We start from the raw sequence: 13,301 nt of genomic DNA on the forward strand, positions 1-13,301 counted from the left end.
CCAGGGGCAAGATGCTACGTGGTCTGCACATTCCAATCCTGTAGACATCAGTCAGGCAGAACTCCTGCCATAGCAAACCCTTTTGCCTATTTAAGAACAGCAGGATCTGGCCCTTCCACAAGCCTCAGAGCCAACACTTTAATGAAAACAAACAGTGGACAAGAGAAAATGCATGATATACACAGAGCACGGTATTGTTTCAGAAAGGAAATGTTTTTTCAGCTTCCCATGAGGCATCAGTAGCTCTTCAAACAGAGCCCAAACCTCAAGTATGCCAGCGATTCACCATTCAAATATGAGCTCATTACCTCAACCCACCACTTGCAATTTCAGTCACTTTCGGTTTTCAAACCCCAAAATCAGAGCTCCAGGAACCACTGACAAGCACAGCTCCTCTGCAAGTGTAAGTGCTGAGCAAAGATCAAGGGCCAGGAAATCCTGTGATTCCCTAAACAAGGTTTCTCTATCAGCAAGGAGGGTCTGGCACAGCCACAGGGACCATCACCGGCTCCTTCTCTTCCCCCACCAAAGGAGAAGACAGCTCTGTTGTTTTAGCCTCACCTAGCAGGCTTCAAACAGAACTTGTTCTGGTTCCAAAAAGGAGCACAAATGTCAGAGAGGAGGAGACACAGTTAAGTGCTTTGTTATCCACTACACTACACCTTTGTTTCCTGGGAGATTTGGGTTAGGTTGGCATCAGGTATCACAATCCAGGCTGTTCTGCCTTGCTTCAGGGTTAACCTTTCAGCAAGAAGCTTTGTGTGTATGTTCAGGTGTGTTAGCTGAGCATTGCACAAGACTGACGGAGGTAAACTCCGATGACTTCCAGTAACAGCCGTGCTGTTTCAACTGGGATGGTGTGTTCTCCTAACTGTTTAGTTTAGAAACCCCCAGCACAGGTACAATGTGGAGTAAACGAAACACTGCACCAAGTCCGATCTGCTCGTTCAAGTTAACTAAAGGAAGGCACTCTCTTACATACCATTTCCTCCTGGCACACAAAGCGCCCTGGCAAAGCACAGGTTTAAATGATCTGAAAGAACACTTACACTTCCTCCAGGTTCGACAGCTCTGCAAAGGCAGAAGGATCAATCTCCGTCAACTTGTTGTAGCTCAGGTTTCTGTTAAAAGAAGAGACAGTGGGATCAGCATAGCGCAGTTACCGTGCTCACAAAAACACACACTTCATTACTCTGGATTGCACTGGGAGGGTGCGGTTCGATTTGTTTTAAACACGAGCACTTGAACATGGCAGGGCAGCACCTTCCTGTTCAATACATGAATGAGTTAAGTTCCATGCTCAGAATGTTATCTAGCTCTCCCTAGGCTTTTTCCTCTCTTGCATTAGTGTGGTTTTAATTTGTCTTTATATTGCACAATTACATTTATTATTCTTCTATTGGTTATTCACAACCACAAGACTAATCACAGATGAATAGGGTATTTCCTGACAAATTAGAGTCTGAACTGAAGCAATCAGCAAACCTTCTGCTAAATATTTTATAGCTGTATTCACACAGAGTATTTTCACAGACCGCTGTGTCACGTACAAAATAAATACACGTAGGTATGCACACTTACTATAGGTATAAACATAAAATATAGTCTACATTTTCTATCCAGATATTTTAGATCACATGTTTTTTTAATCAGTGATTAAAGCTACTCATGTAGCAGTGCACACTTTGGTCCTCAACAACATGAACCAACTGACAACATAAATCCAGATCATATTATAGCACTTCACTGATGGATGGCAAATAGGTTGTATTATCTGGAAACAGCCTGGTGGGAGAGCAGAACTGTCTTGTGGGACACCCCTGTTTGGAAACACAGACAGAGCTCAACGTGCCTCTGGAAGAGACCCACTACAAGGATTGCTAGCGACAGCAAGCACAAAATAATTCAAATAAAGAACCAGCTCATAGAATGGGTTGGGTTGGAAGGGACCTTCAAGATCACCCAGTTCCAGCTCCCCTACCCCAGGCAGGGACACCTTCCCCTAGACCAGCTTGCTCCTAGCTCTGTGCAACCTGGCCTTGAACACTGACAGGGATAGTGCAGCCACGGCTTCTCTGGGCACCCTGTGCCAGGGCCTCAGCACCCTCACAGGGAAGAACTTCTGCCCATCTCAATCTCCCCTCTGTCAGGTTAAAGCCATTCCTCCTTGTCTTGTCCCTATAGGCCCTGGTCCAAAGGCCCTCTCCAGGTTTCTTGCAGCCCCTTCAGGCACTGGGAGCTGCCCTAAGATCTTCCCAGGGCCTTCTTTTCTTCAGGCTGAACTAAACCCAACTCTCTCAGTCTGTCTCCAAGGGAAATGTGATTCAGCCTTCTGACCATCTTCATGGCCCTCCCCTGAACTCATTCTAACAGGTCCACATCCTTCTTGTGTGGAGGGCCCCAGAGCTGGACTCCAAAAACCACAGGTAAGACCTTTGGCATGCTCTGCTGTAGCATCATACAGCACAGCCACAGTGTCCCCTCCAAGATTCACACTATCAGCACACCACACACGACAGGTCAAACCTGCAGCTATGGGCTTACCAGGAGAGAACAGCTCAATTAAAACCAAGTGACTAATGATGTGGAAATTAACAAAAGGCCTAATTAACATGATGTATGCAGAGTTGCACGTTCCTCTGAGTGTGTAATCTAAAGAGGGAGGAGGTAAACTGATGGGCAGTAGCAGAGGAACAACCACAGCAAGTTGTAAGGAAATTGTGAGGGGGACCTACTTTCATTTCACCCTGCTCCACACCCTGCTCCAGGTAAAATCCTCGGTAACATTCAACCCTCCTGTCTCCTCTGCAGGGAGGTTACACCCTCTTACTGCACCTATGAACACAACCCAAAAGATTCACAGCTTGATTTCAGATAAGCCCTCAAACACTCAGCTGCTCATTCAAACCACTGAGCCAGTCTGACTAGAAAACCAGCCAATCTTCCCTGTGCTGTGTGTTCTGTGCTGTTCTAAAGCTGTGTCCACAGAACCCATGCAGGTCTGGAGGCCACACAGGTAAACAGGACCTAAGTCGCCTCCTGAACTTTTGCCCATGGCAAAGAGGACACAAGGCCGATAAAGAAAAGGGCAGTGGTCAAAGAGCATAGACAAAGACCTCCTGTTTGAATTGCATGTGCTAACCCACTGCACTTCATGGTACTGCAAAGAGAAATCCATCCCCACAACAACCTTACAAATACCAAGACTTGGAAGACCACAAAGCTTACCAACTTTGCTTGATGAGCAGGAAACGATAAACACCTCTTCCAAGCTAAAAAGCAGTTATTGATCACCTGTCCTCCTATAATGCACTTATGGGAAGTCCTCAAAGCGTTCCCTGCACATGGGAACCATTTAATAGCTCTCACGCACACGCCATTCCCCATCATCTCAGAGCAGCCAGCTCTGAAGGCAGCTCCTCACGTCTTGCCTGACATGTCCGATTTGATGCCAATACCTGCTGTGAAAGAAGGCTCCACAAATCAACAACACAGGCTGGCTCTAAGATGAACCTAGACCTGAAGCTACACAGGACTGTAAAACCTAACCAAGCATCCAGCTTTAAAATATACTGTCCTGTAAGCCCCTACTGTCTTTTAAAAGACTCAAGAGACCTTTAAATCAATACCAGCCTACAGCAGATATCCATTTCACTATGAACTCAAAGGCATTTATCTAAGTAAAAGTCAAACTGCAGTTTAAACTCAGAGTGCGTCTGAAAGCCAAGTCCATACTCATAGCACAATTATGAATTAAAGTGCAATTTGCCCACAGATTACATTACTATTTCTTTTTTAAACCACACAGTGAGATCAGGTTGGAGCTTGCCCCTGCCTGACGTGTTTTCTCTTTTTGTCGGTACAACAGGTAATGTCCTACAGGCTCAAGACAATAAAGATAAAGCTGACACAGAAGTACTAGTGACAAACCGTAAGGGGGAAATACAGCCAGATATGACCATGCATGAAACCACCTGTTCTCATGTATTTTTATGCCTTCTATTGCTCCAAATCTCTGCATTTCTTAAGGTAACATATTTATCCTCAAAACATTCCTCTGCAATAAGCTAAGAGGCTATTTTATGAATCAAGCACTGAAAATCACAGGCACAAACTGATCATCCTTACCTTCATGAAAGGGATCAGATCCCTGGCTTAACCAGTGCTTAAGGTGATATGAACCTCAAAAGTTCACAAGTGAAAGAACAAATGTCTTGGTGAATTAAAGGATTTCATGGCCACAGTTTAACACCATCAGGAGTGACTTTCTGATTATTGTTGCTGCCATTCAAGAAGTTGGAACATCAAAGTCACTGCACAAGCAGCTGGCTCATCAAAAGGCACAGGTGAACTCCACCTTGTATGCCAAACTCTCCTGTTCTTCCCATGCTACCGACTCCAACTGCCACAAACACACAATACACTTAAAATCAGATGGGGAAATGAAAGGTAGAAAGGCAGAGTCAGTGCAAAATAAGCAGGAGATGAAGTCAAACTTATACACCAAAATAAACAGTTTACTCCATTTCTGAGACTAGATGTATTTCAACTGACATTAAAATGCTCAAGAATTTCTAGCCTGAAGCATTAGTAATCAAAGAGTGTGTTTCCCAGAACATGGATTCCCTCACCAGACAGTATTTGGCATGCTAGTCACAGAATTCAAACAGGAGAACGAACCAACATGCTCCAATACATAGATCATTGGGACTGGGAGTCAGGAAACCTCTGTCTATTCCTGTCTCTGTTAATCTCCTGCTGGGTGACCGGGTCATGTCACATCACCTCTCCAGAGCTTTTGTTTCCACAGCCACCCTTTGTCTGTCTTGTCTATTTAGACTGTAAATAAAATTGAAGTAGGTATTGTCTTGGATTGCCTGATGCCATGAAATGAGGCCTCAGTCTTGGTTGGGCTCCAGTAATGCAAATCAAGAGAACTCAAAACTTAAGGTCATGGGTACATATGAGATACTCCCCCACCACCAAGCATGGGTCCCAAATGTACAGCAGTGTACAAAGCACTGCAGGAGCTGTAACATCTCCATCAGCTCAGCCTCATCAAGCTGAGCAGACTAGCAATGCAGACTGGTTGGAGATGCCAAGCTTAGAGGCACAGCTGTCTCATTGCTGAAAACTGTCACATTCCTGCTCTCCCACTGCACTGAACACATCACTTCTCAAGAAGCCTCTTGCTCTGATGGCGTGCAGTAGTGCAATGGATCACTGAGCACATCTTTCTGCCATCAGTACTCTAAAATGTCTTCAACGAGCCCTCAAACCCAAAGCAAAACCTGTCCTTTCCTAAACCAGAAGTCCTCCAAACCACCTGAGCTATGTCAAGTGCTGGGCATCTCTTCAACATGGCAGTTTATAAAGCATCATCTACAATGCTTTATGCCAGTCCCAAGAGACTTTGTCTTTATGTGGTCTGCCTATTTCCTGGCATCTGCATCTCCATATGGAGTCAGCCAAACCCAAGTGTGGACATACCCTCACAGAAAGCAGACTGCAGTGTCCTGCCTGCTTCCCTCCATGGGTACATGTTTCCACTGAATTACTCATGGGAGGGTATTTTGATCCCTCCAAGGCAACTGTGGAAAGAAAACAGAATTCAGACAGCCAACAGAAATCCTGGATAAGAGCCTGTGCTGCAAGTCCAGGGATGCATCTTACAAAGGTCAAAAGCTTCTACAAACAGCAGAGAAGATAGAGCCATCAACTTGAGTGGGCTCAAATGTTCAGATTGCTTTTTCCTTGTTGAATAGAGACACTGCTCTGAAGTTTGTGGATCTTCTCAAACTTTATTTTGACTTCATGGTATGAGATGTACTCTGCACGTTATTTATCCATTGCATACTTCAAGTCTTCCTTATATTGGCTAATCCAACAATGGAGGGGTTTTCCCCCTCCAGTCAGTAAGATGTCTGTGATCAGGAACTGAGGACTTTTTAAATCAATATGGGAAGGGCCCTGTTCTATTCATCCATTCCAGACTGAATAAGAAAGCAGGCTTTACCTTCAGTGCACATTGTGAAAATGGCACTGTGGATCACTGAACAGTGCAGAGACTAAAAAGAATGCCTTGTTAAATAACCAGGTACACAGCCTGCCTTGAAACCACGTCCTGAAAGTAATCACGCTGTCACAAAGGGTTCTGCTTGCCAGCAAAGAGGGATCAATAAGCTCTTTGAACCATGAGATGCCAGTCCTGCCTCCTTGGGCAAGAAGCAGGGTAGCGCAGGAACTCATGTAGAAGTTAAGGCTCTGTTTGGGAACTTGATCAGCATGGAGAAGAGTCACCTCTCTTGAAAGAGAGGTGTTTGGCTGGCTTGCCAGGCAAAAGAATGGAGACACAGGCAGCTCCTGGTCTGTGCTCACCACGATGATGGCTGAATTCTGTTTAGTGAGGTGAAGGTTTCCAGCCCTTACATCAAAACCATTTATCTGTCAGTGCAGAAGATTATGTCAAAAGCGTTTCTCCACCTTTTGATGACAGGCACTAGAGAAAAGGAGGATGGCTCAAAGTTCTGCCACTGCCAACTGTGGCTTTCATTAAACACTTTGTCAACCATTGTCATAACACAACTTTTCATTGCTCCTGCACAAAAGGGAGCCGAGGGCCCAGAACAATTGAGCCCGGCAATAGAAATTCCTTTGGCTAATCTGTCGAAAGATAGCTGCCTAGTCTGCAGCTTACTGAATAGACACCATCCTCTTCCCACATGTTTGTGGATGGCTTTACTGCACAGGAATGGAGGCCCCATGCACACTTGACTGGGTATGAAAAGCATGGCTGAAGCTGAATTAGCTTGGGGATGGGGGCCAGGAAAACAAGGGGGAACACGCTGTCCGTGCTAAAAGTATACAGCTGTGCAGGAAAGCAAGCACACCCAATTTCTCTTTTGAACAAGCTCATGAGCTCCCAGAGAGATGGCAGAGTCCTTGTATGCAGTGACATGCGAGGCTTAACACTGAAGTACAGAGAGATCAAAGGGACTGCAAGGATTCAGGTGGTTGTAGGGATGTAAGGATGGAAAGAAGCAGCTTTAATCTATTCTGTCATCCTTGTGCACAGCAAAAGTCCAAAATTTACTTCCATAAGGCAAGAAAGAGTAGCCAAACAGCTCCTGCAGCTAGTGCCAGCTACATCTGCACTGCACAGCAACACCTTCCCTTAAAGGGGAATTTTCCAGCTTCCACCAAAACAAATGGCCACCAAATGGAGTCGCGTATTCCACCACAGTGATGAGAGTCAAGAGGACCTTTCACATGATGGACACACAGTCCTTATTTACCTTCTGAAGGATTTCTTTTCATTTGAAGTGGCTCAGGCATTGCCAGAAACCGAAGCTTGGACTTAAGGAAATCACCCACCCAACCCAACACAACCATTCCTGTGTTTCCTTTGAATCTAGCCTGCTAAACTGATACCAAAATCACAGATTCTTATACCCCTCAGGTACCTCATCACCCTCACCTCTGTTCCACTGCTCCCAAACTCCGCATCACAGGCCTATGGTCAGTAATGACAAAGAACAGCAATCCATCCTTGCTGAAGGGCTCTGCACCCATACTACATCCTGTGTTTAAGCCAGCCTTGAGCATCAGCTCACACACTGCTGAGCAATACTTGGACGGACTGGGCTGTGCAGCCTCTGGAATGCTCAACTTCTGGGGTGCCCATGGCTGTAATAAGCCAAACCCCTCATGATTTTAGAGTGCACCCTGATGGGCTATGCTCTACCCAGCTTACAAGAGAAGGGACACTGCTGGGGCACAGAAGTCTCTCACATGAAGCACCAGCAAGAGCTGCCTGACAAAAGGAGGCAAGAACCACAAAACACAGGGCAGCAAAGGTGAATGCTCCTTGCTGCTCTGTGTGCTTTGGAGAGAAGAAGGGGACCCTGCAGGGCACTGGAAAGACAAGGAGCACCCACGTGGGTAAAACTGCCCCATCATTGAGCAGTCCTGTTAGCAGCTAAGCGAATGTGCTCACTCAGGCTTTACTTATGCCCTAGCTCAAATTAGCAGCAGCAGCATCATATTAGCCTGGGTTAATAGCCTGCTCATATAAGGGGCTTTATGTGCAGAAAGGAGTCAACCTAAGGGCAACCCTCAAGCCATAATATGAGCTAATTTGACAGTGAAGACAAACTTTGAGAGGTCATCCAGACACCAAGAAACCTGCACCATGAATCACTCTCAGTCACGACCAACAATACTGTCTAAAGGAAATTCCTGTAGCATGATCACCAAAGAATCAATACCACTCTGACTCCAGCAGATGCATGCAGTCATTAATGAAAAGAACATTAATTAAAACCTCATCACTGAGAAGCATTGTGCTGGAGTACAACTTAAACGTGTGATAGATATGGTTCAAAGAGTTAGGGAATTAGCTTCAAGTAACTCTCAGGGATGTATTCTCAGCCCTGGCCCTTCCTCCTCCTCTGCCATTCTGCCCTCACAATTGTTTCTGCTCACTAGCACAAAGATTGCATCTGGCACATAAGGGTAAAAGTACTACCAGAGCTGGTCTGTTCACACAGGGCTGCAAACGTAGGTATCTCCATCACTGTTGGCTCCCTGGCTCAAACAGGCAGTACAAGAGAGTGACCACACTCTGGCTGAGGAAGGGCACAGAAGTGTGTTGTAGCAGCATTGGGTAATGCTACACTAATGCTGGTGGCTCCTACATCTCCTACAAACAAGGAGCTTCCAGAGGCTTACTTGTCTCTTTCAAAAAGGGCATTGTCAGATTATTTTAGGTCCTGTTCAGTTTACACAAATGTGTTTTGACAAAAGCTAGGATCCCATTTCCTGCTATTTTAATAACCTTAGCAAAACTAAAGTGCAGTTCTCTGCTGCCTTTTTCTTATTTTGCTTGGAAAACCATCTCCTCCAAACACCTCAAGTGTTTTAATTTTTTCTTAAAGAAAGATTAGCTTCAGCTTAATCTACATAATCACACACAGCTGCAAATACACAACATATATGCAAAGCACTTTGGTAACTCAGGTGCTTACAGACGTCTTGCTATGCCTCTGCAGCATCAGGAAAGGTGTGAGGATATTCATTTTACCAAAGGTTGATCCTGGTCCACCCAACAGTTGTTCTCTCTGCATTTCAACTGCTCCACGCTCCAAAAAGAATAAAAGTGAGATTTCAATAAGTGAAGTAACTTGAAAGCCATCCAATGGCCTCAGCCCTTCCTGCAGCCCGCAGGGACCCAAACCAACTGAGGATGCCTGGACAAAGCAAGCACGAATGACAAGGTATTCAACAAGGCTTTCTCCGCTTCCGAAGATACTAGCAGCACTTAGCTCACAGTTACCAAGACCACAAACCCTCCCATCAGGATTGCATGTTCCTCTGCTCCTAAAAGGCGGCATTGTACGCAGGGAACAGGGATGCTGCAAGGCTTAAAGCAGACGGATGGAATTGCAGCAATTTTTCACTTTATTTGTTGCTTCCGTTAAGCTGCACTGCCTGAAGGAGGCTGATCCTCTCCGAAACACACTGAGCCATCAGCTGCAAGGATCGCCTCAAAGCACAAACACGTTTCAAAGAGGGCATGGGCATCAAATAACGACTGAATTAACATAGAGCAACACTAGCTTGCCACCTGCAACAGGTGAGGAGCTGGAAGGAAAAGCAAGATGTGGAAGACTGGTTTTTAACCCACAAATAAAACTCTTCCCTTCATCCTCCCAGATACCCACAGGGTTTGTTCTGTGTTTATTTAATCAAAGTGCTGCCTACTGACATTAGAAAGCCATACCCTAAAACCAAACCCCTGCACATTTTTTGCTCCACTGCATGAACAAACCCACCTTCTAATCTGATAGTCAATTCTGCCTCCACAAGGCAAAGCATACTATGTCTCAGAGCACTGAAACAAGGGCTGGAGGCCTAATTCAAGCAAAAAGCCTATGAAATAAATTGCTACTGCTTCCATCACCACTGTGTTTCTCCAGTAAATCAATAAAGGCCATGACTCCTTTACTAACATTTTCAACTAGGGTTCCCCGCTAGTGTATTCATAGAATCATAGAATAGTTAGGGTTGGAAAGGACTTTTAAGATCATCCAGTTCCAACTCCCCCTGCCATGGGCAGGGATACCTCACACTAAAGCATACCACGGCAAGGCTTCATCCAGCCTGGCCTTGAGCACTGCCAGGGATGGAGCATTCACAGGTTCCCTGGGCAACCCATTCTAGTACCTCACCACCCTAACAGTAAAGAATTTCTTCCTTATAATATTATATTACATAATATCTATTACATTTAACATACTAAACCAACTTACTGAGGATTAACAACTATGTATTTCACCATCCTTAGAACTACTGCTAAGCCTCCATCAACTGATAACAAGAGCTACACTGATAAATCACCTCTAAGTTCTATTCAGTGTTTCAAAACCTGCTGCTTCTGCATCTCAGAGTTTGTGCAACTTTCATCTCAGAGTTGTGCAACTTTTCGCAAGTACTCGCAGCAGAGAGACCACAGTAAACCTTTGGCTTGTTCGGATGCTTGGAAAGACCCAGGGCTGTGTGTTTAACTGCTGGCAACCCAACCCTGCCACCACATGACTTTGCAAAATCCAGCTGTGGATTACAAGTCGAGTGCTGAAGGAAAAGGGAGATAACCCAGGCTCCCCAAACACTGTTCAGAAGCTCCCACAAGGAAACATCCGAGGTCAACAACCATTCAATAGCATCCAAAAACCCGTATTTTAAGATATGCTTTCTCCTAAAACACTCAACTGTGATGTGCTTTGCTCTCTTTGGGGATGCAAGTGGTTTCAATCATGTCTGCAAGCACTTCTGGTAAGCTCAGAGTGCTTCACTAGCCAAGAAGGCGTTTTTCCACTGCTTCAACACCACAGTTCATCAGAAACACTGAGTAAATACATCACCAGGCCCAGCTCTGACAGTACCACCATGTTCACATACACACAGGGATGGGAAAGCTCCAATGGCAGCACAGGGCACAGCACCACATGTCCATGCCGGAGCAGAGCTTGGTCAATCATTAATGGCAGGGAGAAGGGCAGGCAGCCTGCTCCCTTGGTATCTGCTCAGTGCTTCATTCTCTACTGATTCTTCCCATTAATAGTTAATTGGGAAGAACAGATCTCCCCCCCCAAAAAACACACTCACTTGGAAGCGGCACAAAGGAATTTTGTGCGCTGGTTAAAACTAGTCAGGCAAAGAGACGGGGGAAAAGGTACTGGGAAAACAGCATGCAGGTTTGGCTTGCAGCTCAGGCATGAGGATTGCCAGCTTGCTCTCACCTCTCCTGCACTTGATGCTGCTTTTAACACCAGAGAGGGGCTGCAGCATCTCCCACCCTCATACAGCAGAACACTGGAAAAGCAAAGAAGCATCTCCCATTCCCTGTCAGCCCAGGCTGGCCGCACTACACCAGTATCACCAGTGGCTGCTGCTCACCCAGTATATCTGCTGCATCATCATCTATGAGAAATCTCAGCAGCTATGTTGACTTGAAGCTCTGTCCCATTCGATGTGCTGCAAAGAAGGTGTCCCTGCCCATGGCAGTGGGGTTGGAACTAGATGAGCTTTAAGATCTCTTCAAACCCAAACTATTGCATGATTCTAACTGACTAGAGCACCAAAGCAGCTACCCCAGGCACTGGTCATCTCTCCTGTCTCTGGCTCCCTTCTTCCCAACTGGTGGCAATAACTACTCTCACATAATCCCCAGAGAACTCAGCAGCTTTCCACAGTGGAAATAAATCCGTTTCTGATCCTAGCAGCAATCCAAGTGGAATTATACTGGACTTCTTGCTATGCTCACCATAAAAAAAAAACCCCACTCAAGCAAGGACATTCCCTTCAGTTTTCAATGCTGTAGTCCAAAGCTGAGAGGTTGACTAAACCCAAAGACCTTGCGCATGGAAAGGAATGACACATACAACCTAAAAGCACCAGCTAACAGAGCAGTTCATGCTGGCAGCACTGCGTGATGCTGTGCCAGCTCTAATCCCCCAGAGGTGTGAAAAAACATGGGGCAGACAGCTCTCCATTTGCAGGTTAAAAATAGCTCTTTATTACAAAGAACAGCATTTTAAAGGAAAAACATACACATTTTAATCTTAAAAAAACCCCTAAGCTGGCTATCCTTCGCAGGAGGTGTGTGGTTTACACAGGCATCCACACTCTCTCCTTTCAAGTAATCAATGTCCAATCATAATGCACTTTCATTCCCAGCACTTTTGCATTGCCAATAAAGCACCCAGCAATTTAATGGATTTCTAACCCCAAATTGGAAGCTGTACTGCATCCAACTGATTCAATTTGTTCAGTCTTAGAGGAAGCCCTGGAACAAACTGCTAGAAATAAAACCACATGCATTGATAACATTACAGAAATAGATACACCAAGAAGCAAATGTTCTGCCCCTTTTATCTGACCTCCAACCTGTTTTAATTGACCTTCAAAGATGGAAAAGCTACATTTAAAAGACATTTCCACCTAGATCAACAGAAATAAAAGCCAAGCTATATAGAATGCTTTTGCTGCAAAACAAGGCAAATACATCTATCTTTCACTTGTCAATGAAAAGCCAGAACCTATTTTCAAGTTAATTTACTCCATATTTTAGGTCCTAAACAAACAATTTTCCTCAATGAGCTTATTTCTGTGCACATGGTGCAAGAACAGCAGAGATGGCTTCCTCTGCCCTCGTGTTATCACAAACTATAGTACCCGATAACTGTATTACCACCTTTGGCTAGCAAAGGCTGAAGTAGCAGATCACAGAGGCAACCGTGTGATATGGGAGTTAACAAAAGTTGTCCACAGTGTACTTCCTGCTGGCAGGAGAAAGCCATCAGGTTAGATACTGCTTGACACTGTAGCCACCCTCCTCACATCGATTCTACATGTAAACGATCACTGCAATTACAATAAACATGACCTAGAATATAACAGTCCTCCAGAAAACACTCTTCATTTTACAATGTGCTATATAGAAAGCTATATTCCTGCCTCAGTGTTATGAGCAGGGCCATCTATCAGAACAAGCATTCACACTTTCTTGGCATAACTCCTATAGTACTGCTGTTTACTGCTGGGACAGCCACGGGATACCAGCAAGGATTTCAAAGGAGATGAAGCTGGTGCTTATGTCTCTGCCAAAAGAATGCCACAAAGAAGTCAAGGGGATGGTTAGATCTCTTGCTGCTTTCCATTACATGCCAGTCTTCACATTCCTTACATACAGCAGGATGTCACAAATAAGCATATATTCTTGCTCAAATAACTTGCACATG

At 45.0% G+C, this 13,301-nt stretch overlaps 1 protein-coding gene across 1 annotated transcript in view; it reads right to left on the reverse strand.

Moving 5' to 3' along the window:
* LRIG1 (leucine rich repeats and immunoglobulin like domains 1) overlaps nt 1-13,301 on the reverse strand; it is a gene marked incomplete at its 5' end in the record, with an annotated part of 90,422 nt that overhangs the window by 53,065 nt on the left and 24,056 nt on the right. The window contains 1 exon segment of the mRNA XM_034066196.1: nt 1,050-1,121. Coding sequence (XP_033922087.1) covers nt 1,050-1,121 — 72 coding nt within the window.

The sequence above is a fragment of the Melopsittacus undulatus genome, chromosome 9 (assembly GCF_012275295.1).
Source record: "Melopsittacus undulatus isolate bMelUnd1 chromosome 9, bMelUnd1.mat.Z, whole genome shotgun sequence".
In the NCBI taxonomy this organism is placed as follows: Eukaryota; Metazoa; Chordata; class Aves; order Psittaciformes; family Psittaculidae; genus Melopsittacus; species Melopsittacus undulatus.